The 20,028-nt window shown below is 62.2% G+C and overlaps 3 protein-coding genes across 4 annotated transcripts; 1 reads left to right on the top strand and 2 right to left on the bottom strand.

The window, feature by feature from the left end:
* Positions 1-744: 744 nt before the first annotated feature.
* Positions 745-3,094, bottom strand: NAA80 (N-alpha-acetyltransferase 80, NatH catalytic subunit). Of its 2 annotated transcripts, none has more exons than XM_085072774.1 (2): positions 2,913-3,094; positions 745-1,472 (listed from the first exon to the last, which is right to left on the bottom strand). In XM_085072774.1, exons 1-2 carry the CDS (start codon positions 2,917-2,919, stop codon positions 745-747), a joined length of 735 nt encoding a protein of 244 aa, XP_084928900.1. In that variant the 5' UTR covers positions 2,920-3,094. The 2 variants fall into 2 exon arrangements, with proteins under 2 accessions (XP_084928900.1, XP_084928901.1); XM_085072775.1 differs by lacking the exon at positions 2,913-3,094 and adding an exon at positions 2,346-2,788.
* A 1,690-nt stretch (positions 3,095-4,784) lies between these two features.
* RRP9 (ribosomal RNA processing 9, U3 small nucleolar RNA binding protein) lies at positions 4,785-8,417 on the top strand. The gene is made up of 15 exons (XM_085072767.1): positions 4,785-4,895; positions 5,041-5,123; positions 5,288-5,406; positions 5,487-5,560; positions 5,676-5,717; positions 5,862-5,988; positions 6,185-6,309; positions 6,535-6,627; positions 6,726-6,826; positions 6,937-7,071; positions 7,232-7,294; positions 7,371-7,516; positions 7,612-7,691; positions 7,836-7,909; positions 8,004-8,417. Exons 1-15 carry the CDS (start codon positions 4,821-4,823, stop codon positions 8,107-8,109), a joined length of 1,443 nt encoding a protein of 480 aa, XP_084928893.1. The 5' UTR covers positions 4,785-4,820; the 3' UTR covers positions 8,110-8,417.
* GRM2 (glutamate metabotropic receptor 2) lies at positions 8,346-18,868 on the bottom strand. The gene is made up of 6 exons (XM_085072763.1): positions 18,723-18,868; positions 15,307-15,927; positions 12,719-13,556; positions 10,984-12,047; positions 9,923-10,097; positions 8,346-9,471 (listed from the first exon to the last, which is right to left on the bottom strand). Exons 2-6 carry the CDS (start codon positions 15,763-15,765, stop codon positions 9,398-9,400), a joined length of 2,610 nt encoding a protein of 869 aa, XP_084928889.1. The 5' UTR covers positions 15,766-15,927; positions 18,723-18,868; the 3' UTR covers positions 8,346-9,397.
* Positions 18,869-20,028: the final 1,160 nt, after the last annotated feature.

Below are 20,028 nucleotides of genomic sequence, written 5' to 3'. Positions count from 1 at the left end.
AAGAGGCATGGTGGGGCCAAAGGGGCAGCTCTGTCCCTCACAGCCAGGCAGGGCCAGAGGGGGCTGGTGCCCCTGCCCGGTACTGGCCAGCTGCCCAGAATGAGGGGATTAGGAGGGAACGGGCCCAGGGGCCGCGTGATGCAGCAAGGGCAGTGCTAATCCCTCACTGCAAGGCCGGACACTCTCCCTGACCTTCCCGCTCCAATGCCTCTGGCCCTCACTGACGCCAGCTGCCTTAGGGGTTTTGGCCACCTGCCCCCCTCGCCACACAGTGCAGGGGACCCAACCCTGCAGCCCCACCACCATGCTCTACCCCGCAGCCATCCTGTGCCTCAGTTTCCCCAGGCTGCTCAGTAAGGACAGCTGTGCCCATGCTGGAGGCGACCACATGCCATCAGCCCCAGCTGCCACACAACAAATCCCGAGTGGAGGAGCACAGCGCTCCTGGGGACTACTGTTGAACCCAGAGCCTGGGGTGGGCCTGGCTCCCCACCACACTGGTGATCCCAGAGCCCCACCCAAGCGAGTTGGGGCCAAGCAGGAATGGAGGCAATGTGCCCGAGAAGGGCAGGGTATGGGCACCACCTCCCTTCCAGCACCCCCACCCAGCAATGGGGCCAGGGTGAACTGGGGAGGCTGGGGGAGCTGGTGCCAGCCCTGAAGAACGGCAGGCAGTCAGGCAGTGCTGTGGCGGGCAGCTCCCACCCGCACTGCTTTTAATCACTGGCTCAGGGCCCCAGCCTCTCAGATGTCCTTCTTCATCCAGAAGATGGGGAGCCCTTTGGCATCACGGTGTGGGGTTTTCAGGAGGCTCTGCTGGCTGCTCTCAGCCAGGACACCCCTTGCCCAGATCACAGTCGGTGGGGGAGGTGGTGGGGGGACAGTGATGGGCGGGAGGGGAGGCGGGGGGGCAGCAGGTACCCGTGGTCTGGTGATGGTGACAGTGGCAGCCCCAGGAGGAGCGGAGAAGAGCCGCAGCACTTGGGAGGATATGGCAGGGCTGACAAAGGCCACGTTCTGCACCGGCTCACCCAGGACAAAGCCCAGGTGGGCATAGAAATGCTGCTTGTCGTGGGTGGTGAGGTGTAGGCAGCTGAAGCCCCGGGCCCGAGCCCACTGCTCAGTGGCCTCCATCAGCCGCCGCCCATAGCCCTGGCCCCGCAGTGCCCGGGCCACCACCACGCTCTCCACGAAGAGGTCATGGGGACGGCTGACCACGCGGGAGAGTCGGACGTGGCCCACGAGCTGGCAGGGCCCCTCCCGGGTGGCGGGGGTCTCGCTGGGGCCCCGGCGCCGCAGCAGCAGCAGGCAGGCAGGAAAGGCGTCCGAGGAGCGCTGGAGCGCGTGGAGCCGCGACGCCCGGCTCTTCCCCCACTCCTCGCCCAGCAGCTCGGCACAGGCTTCCAGCAGCTCCGGCCTCTGGTGCAAGGGGACCAAGCTGAGCTCCTCTGACACGGAGCCCATTCTTCTCACTGACAGGAAACCAAGCAGGTCACAGCTTAGAGGCAGTGAGGCACAGACCATGCATGTGTTCCCCCCAGCCTGCCACTGGCCCCAGCACAGGTGCGACTCCCCGGCAGCACAGGCAGATGAGCTCATGGAGGTTCAGCAGGTCCAAGGTCAAATGACAGATTCATGGCAAGGAAGTGGCACTTGGTGCCAGCTCCAGGAATCCATGCCATGAGACCTGCAGGCAGGTCTGGCACTGTCAAACAAGCAGAGTGGCAAGAGGCACAGTGTTGGCCTTGCCTCTTCCCCAGCCCCTGCCACTAGCTCCTGACACCTGGGCAGCTGTCAGACCAGCTAGCTCATCACACATGTCCCCAGTGACAGGGTTCTGAGGAGCCCAAACAGCCCCCGAGGGGTCAGAAAACCACTATTCTAAAGCCATGGGGTCCCCTCTCTCAGCCTGGCAGTTCCCCTTGCAAAGGAGAAGCCACAGGCAGAAGGCAGGAGGAACCACCACGCCAGTTTATTAACTAGGATTGAGCAAACTGCCCCACTTCCCCTGTGGGGGTTGGCGAGGGACTGAGCCTGCCCTCCCACACCCTAGGGTGCCCCCCAAACTCAACCCCATAGCTCCAAGACTCGTGACTCACAGTCCAGCCTGCACTGTCCCCTTCTAAGGCCAGACCCCACCAGCAATCCTGAATGGGGTGATGGTTTCCGTCTATCTGCCCAGCAAAACCACACCAGGACTCCAACAGCACCTGCCTGCCACCCACCCTTCCTGCATTCACCCCTCCTTCACCCACCTTCCCCGTGCTCACTCTGATGACACCCACTCTGCTCGCACTCACCGTGCCTTCACCCACCCTCCCAGTGCTCACCCTGCTCGCACTCACCCTGCCTGCTGCTGCCGGCTCCCTCGCCCCGGGTGCCTGTGCAGCAGCCGGCAGGAAGCAGCCCAGGCTCATGACCAACCACAGCGCCTGGTTCTGCTTCCCCGGTGTGAATGACACGTCTGTCCAGGGCCCCACACGCCACCCCCCGCTTCCCACGCTGCACCCCACAGGGCACTCACCCCGCCTGCACCCCGACTGCTCCAAACCCCACTGCACCCACACGTGCTGCAGAAACCGAAACGGCATCGCTCAGCCGAGAGAGGCTCCCACCTCACGGCTACACTCCCGAACAGAGGTACCTACCCCTCCGCTGACCATCGCTGGCCACCACTGACCCAACACTCACCTCGTTACTGACCTGTCGTTAACCTGCCTTTATTCCCATCTCTGACCCCACCACTTACCCATCACTGACCCCACCACTGAGCCCATCAAAGACCCCATCACTGACCCCCCCACCAACCCATCATTGACCCTGTTACTGACCCCAGCATTGACCCATCGTTGACCCCAGCATTCACCCATCATTGACCAACCATTGACCCCATCGTTGACCCCAGCATTGACCCATCATTGACCCATCGCAGACCCCAGCACTGGCCCATCACTGACCCCCCCACCAACCCATCATTGATCCCATCATTGACCCTGTTACTGACCCCAGCATTGACCCATCATTGACCAACCATTGACCCCATCGCTGACCCCAGCAGTGACCCATCACAGACCCCAGCACTGGTCCATCACTGCCCCCAGCACTGACCCCCGCACTGACCCACCCCCGAGCCCCTCTCCCGCCCGTCTCCCGTTCCCGCTGCCCTGCCCCAGCGCGGTCCCGCCCGTACCGTTATCGGCCCCGCCGCTCCGTCACTTCCTGCGCGCTGCCCCGCCCCGCGCCGCGCCGCGCCCTCTGGCGGCCGGAGGACGCGCCGTCCGCAGCCTCGGAGCCCCGCGCTGCCCTGGCCGAGCCGGGCTGCTCCCAAGCTCCCGCAGGGACTCACCGAGCCTGGGCCGTGGTAGGACGGCGGCACACCCTACCCGGACCTGCCCAGCCCTCCGCAGGGCCTTCCTCTCTAGCCGCAGTCCCAGGAACACCAACCCCCGCTAGGCAGACCTGCACTGCCGCTCCGCTCCCATCTGGAGCAGGGCTGCGCAAGGCCGTTTTGGGGAGATCCATCTTCACGCCCTCCCCTCCTCCCCAGTGACACTGACATTATGCGGGAGCTCTCCATCCGTCTCTTTCAAGTCGTGATGGGGCTCATGGTGGGCACCACGAAGAAGATGATGAAGAAGGAGGTGCAGGACAGCCTGCTGCCGCTGCTCGTTCACCTGCGCGACCAGGACACGAGTGAAGCCAAGGAGGGATTCCCAACCTGGTCGGCCCTTTGGGCAGTGAAGTTTGGACCCTTCAGATGTGTCCCCGTGAAGTCTAGCTTACTCAGTTCCTAAGGAGAGCTACCCTCCATGACCACAGCTGCCTTTCTTCTCCTGCTGCCCAGATGGATGGGGATGTGTGTTCCTTGTCCACCCAGCTCCCTCTGCACTGCCCCGGCATGGGTTCCTGCAGCCTCACAGACTGCGTGACGACTCCACAGCCATCTGGGGCTACCCAGACCAAAACTTTGTAGCCCAGAAGGCTTCCAGCCAGAGAGGGTGACTCCTCTTGTCATGCCCTGGGGTGCTGAGCCTGGGGGCAGCATCACTCCCCAGTTGGTGCATCCTCCTGCACGGGCTGGGACAGGCTTTCCCTAAGCCTGTTGCCTTACAGAGACCAATGCAGGGCGTTCCCACTGTCTTTCCCTGACTCCCCCTGTGCCAAAGAGAAAAGAAATTGTTTGTGCTAAATACAATTTCTGCACAAAAGTAGGTTTTAGCTCTTTAGAGCATCCCTTGTCCCAGACACAGAGACACTACCCCAGCATAGGCAAGGACGGGTCCCAAGAACTCCACAAAGGAGGAGGGATCAGAGGCCATGCCCGGCAGTGGGGGCTGGCTAAGGGTCCCTGAGGGGCAGAACGAGTTGGTCATGATTCGGGAAGCAGCAACTGTCACCATGGGGAGCAGCCAGCTGAAGGACTGGACCGTAAGGGCCGTGAGGAGCAGAGGAGACAATGCTGGGGGCCCTAGGGCTCTGACAACCGGTCCCGGGGTGCGGGTCCCCGGCAGGGGTGGCCAGTCCCGGCAGCAGGAGCCCCCCGGCCAGCAGGGGCACCGGGACCGGAGGGGCGGGGCCAGCGGCAGGGGGCGTGGCCAACACTGGAGGGGGCGATGGCCGGGGCGGGGCGTTTATGTGACGTCACAGCCGAGTGGCAGCGCGGCCGCCGGACGGGGCGAGGCAGGGCTCCCTTCCGGAACCGGGAGGCGGTGCCGCAGGGCCAATAGGAGGCGGGATCCTGCCGCTCGCAGCCAGTAGGCGCGGTCGGGGGCGCGGCCTAGGCCCGGCGGGCGGCGGGGGGGCCCACGTGCGGCGGCAGCATGGCGGCGGCGGCGGGCGGCAGGAGGGCCAAGGCCCCGCGCGGGGCGGCGGGACGGCGGCGGCCGCGGCCGGCGGTAAGAGCCGGACCCGACCGGACCGGGGATGGAGGGAGAGAGGGGGCGAGGAAGGGCTACCCCGGCGGGGTCACCGCCGTGGCGCTTTCGCTGCGCCCGTTCCCGTCCCGTCTCGTCCCGTCGATCGCCTCATTTGGTTCTGCAGGCACCGGGCGCCGATGGGAGACCTCGGGCGACGGCCAGTCGGCCCGCCGACGAAGAAGTGTCTAGCGACTCCGAGACAGAGAGGTAAGGGCTGGGCCCGGGGAGTACCGGTACCGTAGTGGGATGCCGATACCGGGAGGTGCCTGTATCGGAGCGAGTTGCCGGACCGGGGGATGCCTGTTTATCGGGGGGGACGCCGGTACCTGCGGAGTGCCGGTATTGAGGCTCACGGACGGGTGTCCCTGCAGCCCGTTGTTGGGGCGGCGGCGGCGAGAGGCGGCGGCGGCAGAGGAGGAGGTGGAGGAGACGCCGCAGGAGAAGAAGCTGCGCTTGGCCAAGCAGTACCTGGAGGAGCTCCGCCAGCTCGGTGAGTCTCGCCCGGCCCCGGTGTCCCTGCGGGGCGGCCCCGGGCGCTGAGCCCGGAGCTCATGCACTGTCCCGCCGCAGAGGAAGAGCGGGCAGAGGAGGAGGAGGAACTCGAGGCGGCGGATCTCATCGGCGACCGGCTGAAGGAGGACGTGGTGAGCGGGGGAGCAGGCGCGGCCTCTCGGTCCCAGTCCCGGTGGTGGGCTCAGTCCCCTTCCTGGGGGACCGGGACTGGGGCCGCCTCTGCTGAACCTCCCGCTTCTTCCCCAGCTGGAGCAGAAGGGCCGGCTGCAGCGCCTGGTCGCCAAAGATGTAAGTGCCCAGTGCTGGGGGTGCCAGACTGCAAGTGCCAGCTTTGGGGGACATTCAGGCACGGCCAGCACCCCACGGCCCTTCCCAAGGGACCCTGGGGAAGGGTCCGAGGCAGCCCAGCTCAACATGCTATTCTTCCTGCAGGTACAGCCTCCAGATCCAGCCAGCATCCGTGTGCTGCGGGGACACCAGCTGCCTGTTACCTGCCTAGTCATCTCTCCCGATAACAGATTCATTTTTTCTGCGTCCAAGGACGGCTCCCTCATCAAATGCAAGTGTTCACCTGGGGCTATGACTGGCTGTTCCCCAACCCAGACCCTGCAGGGACCTAGGTGCCCACTGAGGTGGCTTGGCCTTTGGGTGTTCTTGGATTGTGCATGATTTCAGGCTCTGTGGGAAGCTCCCAGAGGGCACTTTCAGGAGTGGTGGGAAGCTCTCAGAGGGTGACTGCAATGCCTTTCCTGCAGGGGAGGTGGACAGTGGGAAGAGGCTGTGCGTGGTGCCTGGGGGGAAGAAGGGCACGGAGGAGCGGCACATGGGGCACGCATCCCAGGTCCTTTGCATGGCCATCTCGTCGGACGGCAAGTACCTGGTATGGGGACAGGGTGGAGACATGGCCATGGGGAGTGTTCTCCCAGGGTCCTGGGGGTACACTGTCATGCCCAGGTGTGCCTTGCTGGGTTAAAACAGCCCCTACCCCCTGCTGGGTCAGGAATGGGTCCCTGGGATACCCAAAGCCCGTGGAGTGGGAGTGGAGGCAGGGGTGGGCTGTGGGTCTCCAAGGTGCAGGTCTCATGCATCCCCTGCTGTCTGCCAGGCTACAGGAGACAAAAACAAGCTGATCATGATCTGGGATGCAGCCACCTGCAAGCGCCTGCACATCTTCACAGGGCACCGCGATGCCGTCTCAGTGAGTTGGGAGCTCGGGCACAATGCCTGTGGGGCCAGGCAGCTGTTTTCCCCCTTGGCATCCCTCACTGATGTCCACGTCTGTCTGTCTGTCCACAGGGCCTGTCCTTCCGAAAGGGCACACACCAGCTGTACAGTGCTTCCCATGACCGCTGTGTCAAGGTCTGGGACGTGGCAGAGAACGCATATGTGGAGACCTTGTAAGACCTGGAGGAATCCCACTGACCCTGCCAAGGGCTTCACCAGCAGCCCTGGGAAGCCAAGGGGGCAGAGTGCCTTGTTTGCCACAGCTTTGTGTCACCTCCTGCAGGTTCGGGCACCAGGATGTCATCACAGGGCTGGACAGCCTGAGCCGGGAGTGCTGTGTGACTGCAGGGGGACGGGACGGCACCGTGCGCCTCTGGAAGATCCCCGAGGAGTCTCAGCTCGTGTTTTCTGGGCACCAGTAAGTCTGGGTGCAAGAGGGGACTTTGGGCAGGTGGTGTGTGGGTGCCAGGCATCACCAGAAGCACCCAGAGATGCTGATGCTCTAGAGAGCCCTTGTCCCCTAAGCAGGATCCCAAAGCACACTTGTAATTGCTGGCAGTTGCCTTTTCTCTTCACAGGGGTTCCATTGACTGTATCCAGCTCATCAACGAGGAGCACATGGTGTCTGGTGCTGATGACGGGTGAGCACAGGGCCGGGACGGTGCCTGGGGTGGGCAGGGTGCCCCTCATCCCTCTCATCCCTCACATTCCCTGCAGGTCTGTAGCCCTGTGGGGGCTGACAAAGAAGAAGCCTCTGGCGCTGGCTCGGCAGGCGCACGGTGTGCAGGATGGCCAGGGCCTGGAGCAGCCGTACTGGATCTCAGCAGTGGCCGCCCTGCGCAACAGTGACCTCCTGGCAACAGGTGTGTGGCAGCTACTTTTGGCAGCCTGTGGGGGAAATGTGTCCTGCTCCCATCCCCAGGTCAGGGTGTATGACAGTCTCCTCTCTGTGCCCCAGGATCCCACAGCGGCAGTGTGAAGCTCTGGAAGAGTGGTGAGGGATTTCGGAAGCTGGAGCACCTCTGGGACATCCCCTTGGTATGGATGGATGGGCAGGTTGGGAATGCTGGAGCTGGGCTGGAGGGTCTCTCAGCAGGGTCTCACCTTCCTGAGCAGCAGGAGGAAGCTGTGGGAGCCCCTCACCCTGCCCTGTCCCTTCACCCTGCTCTGTCTCCCTTCCAGGTGGGTTTTGTCAACAGCCTCAAGTTCTCAGCAACTGGTGACTTCCTGGTGGCTGGCATCGGGCAGGAGCACCGGTACTGTCCCTCTCCCTGGTGTTGCCTGGGGGTGCAGCATCTCTCTCTTCTGGGTCTTGTTGGAGGGACACACCCCCATCTCTCTCATCCACAGGCTCGGACGGTGGTGGAGAATCAAAGAGGCCAAAAACTGCATCTGCATCATCCCCCTGAAGCAGAAGACCACAGCTTCTGGCCCTGAATCCCCTGGCAGCTCCTAGACCCCTGGCTCTGGAGCCACTGGAGCAACTCATTCTGTCCCTGGAGCTGTGCCCCTCATCATTGGTGCAGCCACCACATTGGGGACGGCAAGATGTGAGTGGGGTGTCACATGGCCCCTGATCCTGTTTGCCCCCATGTCTTGATGTGGCTCTGCCCTCTGCGAGGGTCTGTCCCCTTCTCTCAGGTTTGCCTGTACCTGAGCTCTGGAACAGTCCATTTTGTAAAAAAAAACAAAAACACCAAAACCACTTTATTTACATAAATTACAAAAAAAAAAAAAATAATCACACTCTTGTTCACAGAAAAAGTCTACTCTTAAAAACTTGGTTGGGCTCAAATACCTTGGTCCTATTACTTGCCCTGAGCCTCCAATGGCCCCCCCCCAGGGCTCAGCAGGGGCTGGGGGCAGCAGGCATTTGTCCACCCCTGCTCCTGCCCTGTCTTCCACAAAGGGATGAGAAGCGCCACACAGAGTGAGGGAAACAATGCTGGGGGGCTTGGGCCCAGCTCAGCCACACTCAGTGGCTCTCTGGGGCCAAAACCAGGAGGAAAAGGTGAAACTGCAAAGCGCCAGGGAAAGGGTGAGGTTTGGCACAGGGGATGATGGGAAAGGCATGGCGCTGGGAAAGCCAGGTGGGTGAATGGGGTGAGGGCAATGTGTGCCAGCACAGGGAGGGAGCAGGAGGTGCAGCATGGACTGGCGCAAGCAAAAAGCAGGAGTTGGAACGTGTCTCAGAGAGGGAGTCGAGTTGTGTGTTGGGACTGGGGGCAAGGGGCAGGGGATGTGCCCCTGGGCTGGGTGCAGGTGGTGGCAGGTGTGCACCAGGGCTCAGAGCAAGGGACAAGGAGAGGGTATTTGTGCCACAGCTCAGTGCGAGGTCCGTGCGATGTGCACTACGGCTCAGTGCAAGGGATGGGGGAACATTCATGGCTCAGTGCAGGGGTTGTGGGTGCTCAATGGCTCAGTGCAGGTGATGCAGAGGGACGTGTGCCATGGCTCAGTGCAAGGGCCAGGGGATGTGCACTGTGGCTCAGCTCAGGGAGTGAGGATGTTTGCCACGGTTCAGTGCAGGGGGTGGAGGGCAGGGTACATGTAACGTGGCTCAGTGCAAGGGAAGGTTGACACGTACCATGACCCGACATGTGGGATGTGTAGCTCGTGCTGGGGCAGGGACTGAGCCTCCCGGCTCTATCTGGCACCTCAGCGGGCCATGCTGTGGGCACCGTTCTCCCTGGGGAAGCAGTGGGGGTGCCGTGTGGCAGCACCACAGCCTGGCCCCCCATCCTTCACAAGGATGATGTTGTGGAGTCCACCACCTCGCGGCCATTGCACACGGTGGGCACGTACGGCGAGGCTGAGCCTGGACAGGAAGGCAGCAGTCAGGGCTGGGTTTGGGTCTGGCACCAGCACCCCCCAGCATCCCACGGCAGCTGGGGACCTGAGGTGGAGGGTGCCCAGGATGGCCATATTCCCTGGGGCTAAAGTGGAGAGTGCCTGGGGTAGTGACAGGCACCTGGGGGCAGCTGAATGCTCTGGGTTGGGGTGGAGAGTGGCCCCGTCCCCTCAGAGCAATGATGGTCCCCCAGGAGCAGTACCCCTCTGACAGCTGTGCTGTCTTGGGAGATAAGGCATTGGGCAGAGGATGGGGAAGAGCCACTGGGGACGCCACATCTTCCATTCCCCACCATTTCTTGCTGTGGCTTACCCCGCATCCCACTTTTCTTCAGGAACCCACGCTGGGGTGCCCACACACCCCCTCACCAGGAAAGGAGTGCTGTGCCCCAGCCCATCCCCAACCCCACTGTGCTCACCATGGGACTGGCTGGAGCTGGGTGCTGCCACACTGAACCGAGCGGTGCCCACACGATGACTGGCCACGTTCTTCTGCGGCTGGAAGAGTATGATGTGGAGCTTGGGGGTGAAGAGGCAGCCAAGGACCACGGTGCCGCTGAGGCTCACCGAGATGCACATGGTGGTGGTCTGGACCTGGAGACAGGGGTGGGCATCAGGTGCTCCACCCATCAGCCCTCTGCCCCAAGCAGGGCAGGATGAAGCCTGTACTGTGGCACTGGCCAGCCCCACTGGGCACAGGCTGCACCCTGCAGGGATATCCCACCCCACCCCACCTCCATCTGTCAGGGTGGTCCCACAGGAGACCCATGGGCAGAGGATGGACACTGCCCTGATGGGGACAAGCTGCCCCTGCAAAGTAGAGCACCCAGAGCAGTAACCCCAGCCCTGCCCAAGTGCTGCTTTGTGGCACTGTCCAGGGCCCAGAGCCTGCACTCCCCCACTGCCTCCCCCTCTGCGGGTGCAGGTCCTCTCTGGAAGCCCCCAGCTGCAGCTGCCCCCACCAGCTCCTCAAGACCCATCAAGAATATGTTTGGTTGTCTGTGCCAGGGGGCTTGAGGTGCTGCAGGATGCGTCCCCATGCTCCTTAGCTCCTGGTACTGCTCAGCAACCCAGGCTCCAGGTTGGCATTCATGCCCTGTGGTGGGGTGTCTGGATGAGCCAGGGGCTGTATCATGCTTTTGTGTCACCAGACTGAAGGAAGGCTATCATTCCTCTATGGTCTGGCTGTGGGGGGTCTCTGGAGGTCTCAGGGCCATTTCCCATCCTCACCCTAGCAAGGGAGGGAGCGGGGCAGATTGTCTCTCCAGGACTCATTGCCCTGTCAGCCACAGCCCTTCAGGACCCTTCACCTGGTCCTGGCCCTGGTCCACCCAGTGCAGAGGTGACCATCACCAGGTGTGTGGATGAAGACTCACCCCCAGGCCCATGCAACTCCTAACCTCAAACCCTGCAGGGCCCAAATCTCCGGAGCCACTTAGATCCAGCCCTGTCAGAGCCCCCTCAGAGCTCAGGCTCTTACACGGTAGTCGCTGGAGGTCACGTAGAAGATGGGCAGGAAGGCCAGCCAGATGATGCAGGTGGTGTACATAGTGAACCCAATGAACTTGGCCTCGTTGAAGTTTTCGGGACATTTCCGTGTCTTGAAGGCGTAGACCGTGCAGAGGACAATCAAGAGGACATTGTAGGTAAGTGAAATGAGCATGTTGGAGTCACGGTTGTTGCACTTGAGGGTGACAATGTACCTCTTGTCAGGCTCAGTCTCCTTGCCTGTGCCAGGGGTCTCCACCAGCAGCCAGATGATGACGATGATCAGCTGGCAAGAGATGAGGGCCATGCAGATGACCACCTGTGACGTTGGGCTTATGAACCGGGGGCGCTGGACGCCCTCCTTCACCCCGCTGAAGATCCTGGCGATGCGATTCGTCTTGGTCAAGAGGGCCGAGTAGCAGACGGCGAAGGACGTGCCCAGCCCCAGGCGCCGCAGCGTGCACACCCCGGTGGAGGGCTTCGCAATGAAGATGAAGGTCATGCTGTAGCACATGAGGACCCCAGTCAGGAGAATGTAGCACAGCTCTCTTCCAGAGGCCTTGACGATGGGGGTGTCATTGTTCTTTACGAAGACTCCAATAACGAAGAGGGTGGAGATAAAACCCAGGCAAGATATAGTGACGGGACCGATGGCCCAGACATCCTGCCAGCGGATGTACTCTTGGGGCAGCTCATAGCAGCCGTTCAGGGTCTCATTGGGCCAGTAACCAAGACCACAGTCCATGCAGGTGAACTCATCCAGCAGGTACTCGTAGGGCTGGCAGGGGATGCAGATCCAGCAGCAAATGTCTCCGGGCTGCATGCTCTTGATCTCATTCTTCTTGCAGGGGTCACTGCACTGGGACACGGGAATGGAGGTCTCAGCCCAGGGGATGAGGCCAGTGTCGAGGATGAGCCCCTCTGCCCAGTAGCCCACTTTCTGGTACCGATACCGCCCGTCCACGTAGTGGTAGTTAAAGATGTTGTAGCGCCCAATCCCGTCGCCGTAGCGGTCAAATCGAACTACGCTCTCCGTGTCTGCTGGCTTGAACGGAGCTGCAGGGAGGAGAAGGGTAGACAGTCACTGCCTCGGGGCAGGAGAACACTCCCTCCAGGCCTGGAGGCAGGGCTCATCCAAAGGGTCACATCTCACCATGTCCAACCTGTTTCCTTGCCTTCACTCCCATCCTTGCTGCCTATGCACACATTAAGAGCAGGAAAGCAAAGGTGGAGATCTACCTCCTCACCTGCCTGAGAGCCTGTCAGCCCCAGGGGCAGAGGGGGATTGTGCAGTCCCCATGGCTTTCAGTGACATCTGGTAGTCAAGCTCAGCTCCAGTCACAAAGGATATACTTCTAATTCACCCCAAACCACATAGGTCCCTGATCAAGGGTGTCCCTGATCAAGGGTATCCCTGAAATGTGAATAAATCATGACACTTGCAAGGACCCATGTTCTCAAGGTCCCTTGTGGGGCTGGTCCCACCTGGCTGTATCAGGATGGAGTTGCTGACCAGCTTCTCCACTTTTCCACTGGGGACAGAAGGCCTAGATTGCCTCCCAAGAAAGATGGGGGTGTGTTGGCACCTCAGGGCAATCACAGCCCTGGGTGCGGGCAGGCTGGAGGAATTGGAGGGTCTTGGGTCAAATTTGGGCCTCCTTCTTTCCTCTCCTCCACCCATCCCTTTCCAGCTTGTCAGCAAAACCCTACCTCCATTTTGGACTCACCATCAAAATTAACATTGAGTATAAAGTCCTTGTAAAACCTCTTGCCATTGACAGGCTTCATGGCATCACAGAGCTTGGTGGAGTTGGGGCACAATGTCCGGTGCATGTTGTGGAGAGAGTGAGCCATGGCATAAACTGCATTGACCACGAATGTGATCTTGGACTCTGGCTCAAACTTGCCCGTCTTGAGGGAATAACGGCTACAGTCCTGTGTGTGGAAGCTGCATCTAAACTTCTGCTCCCAAAACTCCCGAAACCAGGGATTTCGGCTGTTATTGTAGGGGTGGAGGTTACGGAAGTAGGAAGCAAACTCCTTAATGGGGTAGGCTGCCAGCTCAATGGTGATGGCTCCCTCTGCCACTGCTTCGCTGCCGGCCACCACACTCTCCAGGGCTCCCCACCCGTCACTGGCCACCCACATGAAGGACACATTGGCTCTCTGGGCAGCCGCCAGCAGCTCCCGAGCATCTTCACTTCGGGTGAATAGCACGACCACTCTGGCGTTGGGCTTCTGCAGCAGAGCCCGGACCACCCCATCGTAGGTCTTCTTGTTCATGGAGCGCCCCACCTTCTCTGATGTGGCGATGCAGATGTTGCGCATGCGGGCTTCTTGCTCAAAGGCCTCGATCCCTGTCTCCCCATAGTCACCCTCCGAGGCCACAGTGGAGACGTAGGTCCAGTTGAAGAAGCGGAGGATCTCCGCCATGGCTTTGGCTTGGTAGAAGTCTGGTGGGACAGTGCGGGCGAAGTAGTCATAGCGGGACTTGTCACTGAGCTTGGCACTGGTGGAGGCATAGCTGATCTGTGGGATCTGGAAGAGCCGTAGCAGGTTGGCCACCTGCAGGGAGGAGGAGAGGTGAGTGCCTGAAGAGATGGCCCAGCAAGAGACTTTCTTATTAGGGGACCCCCACACAATACCCTGCGTTGCACAGTGCTCCCAAGCATGGGGTTCATGAGCATTCCATCCTGACCCAGAACATTCTGATCTGATCTGTTAGAGGGACCAGAGAAGAACAGACAGCACATTCACAGAGTGCCTGAGCCCTCAGATATGCTAATTTCTTTTTTTTTTTAATTTATTTTTAGTATTTCAAGCACTCCCCTCCAAAATTTGGGGCTGGGGAGGGGACAAAAGCAGCAAATCCGCCATAGGTGACCTGTGGGAGATGCTTGAAGGCAAGGAGAAAGCCAGGATGGCTGGCAGCTCCACAGCACAGGGTGAAGGATTCTGGGGGCTGGAAGCTGGGCAGAGTCGCCCCGCAGGCTGGAGGATGCTGCAGAGCTGGGTCAGAGGACCAGCGCCTGCGCATCTGGCACGGGGAGCTCCAGCAGGACTGGCATCTTCCAGCCACTCAGCAGAAGCCCTCGTTATCTTCAAAGGGGAAAAAAGCCCCACTAATGAGGCTGTTAAAACCCAGGCTCTGGGGGCAGGAAGCGGGGCTTGGGTGTGCTGGCGGGGCTGACAAGCCTGTCCACATCTCACTGCTCCCCAGGCAGGAGACATGGCTTAATTAACGTGGACAAATGATCTCGGCGACCAAGTCCCCTGATGGCAAGAATGTCCCTGAGCACAGTGCTGTCCTCACTGTCATGCGGGCTGCCAGCCTGCCATGCCCCACCAGTGCCCCTTGTGCTCCCCAGCTGGCCCACATTCTGCCCCTGCTGACACCTGCCTGCCCAGGGTTGGGACATGGGGACACGCTGGGATCCCAGAAAGGGAAGGGACAAGTGCTGGACTGGGATGCTGCTGCCATCACACAGTCCCAGCTTCTTCCACCCCACAGCTGGGGGATGTTGGGACCCCGGGGAGGTCCCAACACAGTCTGACACACGCTGGGGACTCATTAAATCTCAGCAAGTGTGTGGCCCACCAGCCACCCCCGTGACTCAGCTGGTCCTGCTGGCTGCCTACATCCTCAGGGAATGCTCTTCTCCCCACTGAAACTGGCCCCTGGGTCCACAGAGCTGTGGTTTTGGGGACTGAGATGCACCCCACCCAGGGTGACAGCCAAGATATGAGGCTTGAGGTGCCTGTTCCTGTGGGATCACTGGGAACACAGGGGCACTGGCCCCGAGTCCACCCTACCCCCACCAGGCAGCTCTTATAGCTGATCCCCTCAGAGGTGCATGTGCCTTGCAGCACCTCACAGGCTGGGGTCTGAGGGGGCAAAGGGGACAGTGCCACCTCACACTGGTGAGCTCTGCTCTGCCTGTCACCGTGTAGACGTGAGCTGGCCTGAGGAGCTGCGCTTGTCACCTCAACCCCAGGAGAGGAATAAACACCTGTCCCCATGTGGGGCAGATCCACCGTCTTTACTCCTGTGGTTTATGGTGTGCTGGGGCTTCTCACAGCCCCCAAGGGAACCCTGGGCACACACCCCATAATCACAGAGAGATGGCTTTCTTGGGTGCCTGGCTGACATTCCCTCCCCACTGGAGAAAGGGGCAGACCATCACCATGAGGGATGAGAGAGCTTCCCTGTGCCTCACTGGCAGCAGCATCACTGCACTGCTGCCGAGGTCTTACCCCTCTCCCCCATTTCTGCCAAACCCCAGCCCCATCTGAGCCCCTCTTGCCTGGGCAGTACCTGGATGGAAACGTCACTGTAGGAGCCCCCAATGACGCCGGTGATGGCAGTGGGAACATCATCGTGGACAGCGTAGGAGCCATCAGGGCAGATGTGCTCGGAGCCATCCACCCTGGTGAGGGAGGCACGGACAAAGTCAAGGGACTGCTCTAGGGCATAGGTGTCCTTGGAGCAGGTGTCGAGGATGTGAGCACCCAGCTTCACCCCCGGCAGGATGCTCCCGTCCTTGTTGATCTCGTCCAGGGCGAAGAGCATGGCCTCCAGGCGCTGGATGCCGCGGTGCTCGTTGATCTTGCCGCAGTCTTCACTCCCCACTCCTTTCTCGTGGACAGGGAAAAGGCCCCCAATCACCAGGTCCCCATCCATGCTGATCTCCTTCTTGCCGGCCATGCCGTGCCCAGCAGCCAGACAGGTGGCCAGGTGCATCAGCCCCAGCCAGGCAGCCAAGGGGACCGCCATGGGGTGTGCTGGTGCTGCCCGGGGGACCCACACCACCCCGTGTCACCCGCTGCCACCCGTCAAGGCGAGGGCAGGCAGTCCCCAGGCATTGGGTGGTGGGGGGTGGCACAGCGTGGTGTCGGTGGGACAGAGGTCGTGCCACACCAGCAGAGCCCTCGGCACCTGGAAAAGCAAAGGGAAAAGCCGCTGGGTTTGCAGGATGCAAGGCAAGACAGGGGCAGGGGCAGAGTCAGTGCTGCACGGGAGAGCAAGGGCATGAGCCTGCCTGTGCCCCCCGCCTGGGATGCCCTTAGGAAGAAATCCCCTGCAGAAAGCCAAGATGAGCAGATGCAATAGCTCCCACAGTGACCCAGAACCCCCAGGACACACAAGAGAGAGACCCCAGGGGACAAGGAGTGGCACAGGGACCGCTCTCCCCACAACACTCCCAGGGACACACTGGCATAGGGGTGGGCACAGAGCTGGCCCCTCTGATAGCACCGGGCAGAACAGCCTTCAGGGGGACATGGAGGGGGAAAGAGCCATGGATGTCACCTGGCATAGGGAGCCTGTGCAGGGCAGACAGAGCCAAGGCCGGCTCCAATCTGAGCCCCCAACCCACACAGCAGCAACAGGGGTGCTGACAGGTCCCAACCTCCTGCCAAGAGCACTGCCAAAAGCAGCCAGCCACGAGCCCACCGTGCCCCCAGCACCCCTAGTATTTTAATCCCCGCCCCATAGGCATGGAGCCCACCCACCCTGCTGCTGCCCCTAGGGCTGTCCATGGCACTGGGCTGGAGCAGGGACTTGCCACTGGCTTCACCTTCATGCAGCAACTCACAGGGCTCTGGCAGTCGTGGTGCTTGAGAGTCTGTTCTCTCACCACCGCCCCTTCCTTCCCTGTATACTAAATTCAGAGATTTCAGTAAAAGTAAGAGCCAGGTTTGCTGACTCCCTCTGCAGAAAGCACGGAGGCGCGGGGGAATCAAAGGCTTTTGCAGCAGGCAGGCCTTGTTTTGGCAGGAGATGCAGTCCCCTCAGAGATTGGTTGTCTTTTCCCAAATCACGGGAGAGATTTGTTTCCCATTTGAAGCTGACTGCTGAAATCCCACGGGGCTGGCATTTCGGGGGCCACAGGAGAAGGAGACCCCTTGGCAGCCCAGAAGCCTCAGGCTGCTCTGGAATGGGAAGCTGCCAATGCCATGGCAGGACCAGGGCTCTCCCACAGCCCAGCAGTGCTTTTGGGGGCACACGAGGTGGAAGGGGGATGCCAGGGAGTGCTGCCCCCCCCCTGTAGCTCCCTGCAGCCAGTATTGAGGCTGCTCTCCCCGAGCAGGAGCAGGGGACTCCTTGATGCCCCCATGCTGCTCCCAGACAGGTGACGAGTGTGTTGGATGACCCCTCCAGCAAGCAGCTGGAGCTGGTGGTGATGCCCAGGGGGATGTGGGCAGCAGTGTGGCACAGAGCGTAATGGGATGGGGTGCAGTGACACATGCAGACCTCCTCCTCCTCCTCTATGCCCCTAACTGCCTATTCTCAGGTGCTGTCTGCTGCTGTTGAGTCCCCATCTGTCTCAGGGCATCTCCTACTTGACCCCTGCAGTGTGAAGGAGTTTGGAGATGAGAACGAAGGGTCCCTGCCTTATATCAGGAATAAATGCTTCTAAGTGTCCCGGGGTTTCTGCAAGCAGGAAAGAGGCCACAGGCACACGGATTATTGATGGAGCCCATCAGTGGCAGGCTGAGGCTGGCACAGGGGTCCAGTGGCACTGGGAACCCGGGTTCCTGCGGTCCAGCTCTCTTGGGGCAACTGACAGGACCCACCAGATGAAAGGCACCTTCAGGCCAAGCTCCTCTGAAGGGCAAACCATGACCCAGCCGGCAGCAAGACACGATGGACAGTGAGCAGGGCTGCCGTCATTCCCGCAGCTGCTCAGCTGAACTGGCTTAGTGCTGGGGGGATGACAGCCCGCCGGAACCTCTGGAGAACATCTGGGGAAGTGAAGCACCGGGTAGGGCAGAACCGAGTCCAGCCCGACGGTCACTGCGGGCAGCCTCCCTGCCCGAACGCATGGCGAGTGGGGTGGGTGAGAAGGGGCCGTGTCTCCTCCGTGCCCTGAGCACTTTCCATCCCCTGCCAGGAGCCCTGACCCCTCCGACCCCAGCACCCCTGGGGCTGTGGGACACCTGGGGCGTGTGCGAGAGCGGCAGTGCTGCGGGGGGGCAGGGGCAGCGTCACCTCCCGCGGAAGTCCCAGAGGTCCCACCGCCATCGAGCTGTGCCAGGAGCCCCCACCTCTCCCCTGCACGAGGGCTGCCAGCCCCGGTGCCCCGCGGGGCCGAGGCACCTCCCCGGGGCTCTCCCCCGGCGCCCCCGCGGCCGCCGCACATCCCGTCCCGAGCGCGCCCCGAGATGCGGCTGCCCCGGCACTCACAGCCCCGCAAAGCCCCGGCTGCCCCGGCCCGGACAGACGGACAGGAGACCGGGGGGAACAGCAACGGCGGGGGTCTTTCTCCGCCGGGCCGGGCGGTGACCCCGCTTGCCAGCCCCGGTGTCGCGGGCAGCCCCGGCCGGCGGCTGCGGCGGCGGGTCCCGCTGAGTGCCCACTGCGGGGCTCGGGGTTACCGGGGCACCGGGGAGTCGAGCACCCGCAAGCCGTTCTCCCGGAGCCCCGCGTCTTGCGCCGGGCAAGGGGGAGCGGCGGGAGCAGTCCCGGTTCCACCCTGACCGTTTGCATCCCCGGCCCCTCGGTGCCCGTGCCCGTGCTCTGCTCTCGTCCCGCAGCTCCGGGGGCCCCGGCACCGGGCACCGCTCGCCGAGCCCCGCCGTGGCGCGGCCCCGACGGCAGCGGGGGATCGCCGGTCTCCGTGCCGCTCGTCAGCCGGCACCGGGGCTCTGGAGATGGCGAAGCGGCGCCGGGGCACGGCGCGAACCGAGGTGACGGCTATGGGAGCGCCGGGGTGGGACCGCAGCCCTTACCTGGGCCCGGCGGACTGTGCCGGGAGCCGGTGCCGGTGCCGGTGCCGCGGCTGTCTCGGAGCTGCGGCTGCCACCGCCTCCCGCCACCGCCTCTGACACTCCGCCAGCCCCAGCAGAGCGGAGCCGCTCCGCCCCCCGCCCGGCCCGGCCCCGGCCCCCGCCCCGGTCCAGCCCCGGTCCGGCGGGCAGCGGCACCCCCGGGGCCGCCCCGACTGCCCCCCGCTCGCTCCGGCACCGGCTGAGCCGGGCAGGGCACCGCCGGGATTGGGGCAAAGTCGGGGGCAGATGGCCGGGTCCAGGCAGGGAACGGGCAGAACACGGGCAGGACATGGACAGAGAAGGCAGAACACATGCAAGACACAGCCAGATACAGGCAAGAGCAGGCCAGACTGAGGCAGAGCACAGGCAGGACACAAGCAGGACATGGCCAGAGAAGGCAGGACACAGCCAGATCCAGGCAAGAAACAGGCAAGGCATGGCTAGATGCAGGCAAGGAATGGCCAGATCTAGGCTGGGCAGAGGCAGGACACAGACAGAGCAGGCAGGACCTGCTCCCCTGGCCCTAGAGCCCCCAGCTCATTCCCAGCCCCATGACAGGGGTCCCAGCTCCAGCTCAAGCTCCACAGCCACAAGCTGATGCCCCAGGGTTTGTTTCCCCTTTGCCTGGCCTGCCCCCCCTCTCCCCAAATCCTTGGGAGGAGTCCAGGTGCCCAGCATCACCCCACTGCCTGCCTGCACTCCACGCAGCCCCCAGCACTCACCGTCAGCTCAAGCACCAAGCTGGGGAAGGCTTTGGACCATACAAAAACGGAGGCACTGCCAGGGTTGTGTTCCAGATCTCCACCATTTGCCCAAACTCTTTCTAGAGCTGTTTGCCTGTCCAGGATCCTGCCTTGCTTCATCCCCAGAGCTCCGTCACTCAGAGAGTAGAACGGGACAGGGGATGACACAGGGGACAGGGGATGACACAGGGGACAGGGGTGCTTCTGGGGCACCACCCCGAGTAACCACCTCACTACCGTGCTCCTCAGTGTCTCCCTTGCCAGCTGCTGCACTTGCAGGCTGCGGGTTAAGGGCACTGCAGTGAGTCAGATGCACTCTGCTGGACTCCTTCCCCCCGGCAATCCTGGTTTGGGGAGGGATAACTCCAAACTTCCATAGCAAGGTCCCCGCAGGAGTCCCACAGCAGCAGGACCCCAGACCCCACTGGCCCACCTCCTTTCAACACTTGGCACAGAGTGGGACACTGGGGAGAGGAGGGTGCCTGGGCTGGGGGACCTTGCCACTGTGGGCTGGGGTGGACAGA

This window comes from Lichenostomus cassidix, chromosome 12 (genome assembly GCF_008360975.1).
Source record: "Lichenostomus cassidix isolate B80296 chromosome 12, HeHo_3.0, whole genome shotgun sequence".
In the NCBI taxonomy this organism is placed as follows: Eukaryota; Metazoa; Chordata; class Aves; order Passeriformes; family Meliphagidae; genus Lichenostomus; species Lichenostomus cassidix.
Note: the sequence above shows the minus strand (reverse complement) of the source record. Positions and strands in the feature narration are given on the sequence as shown.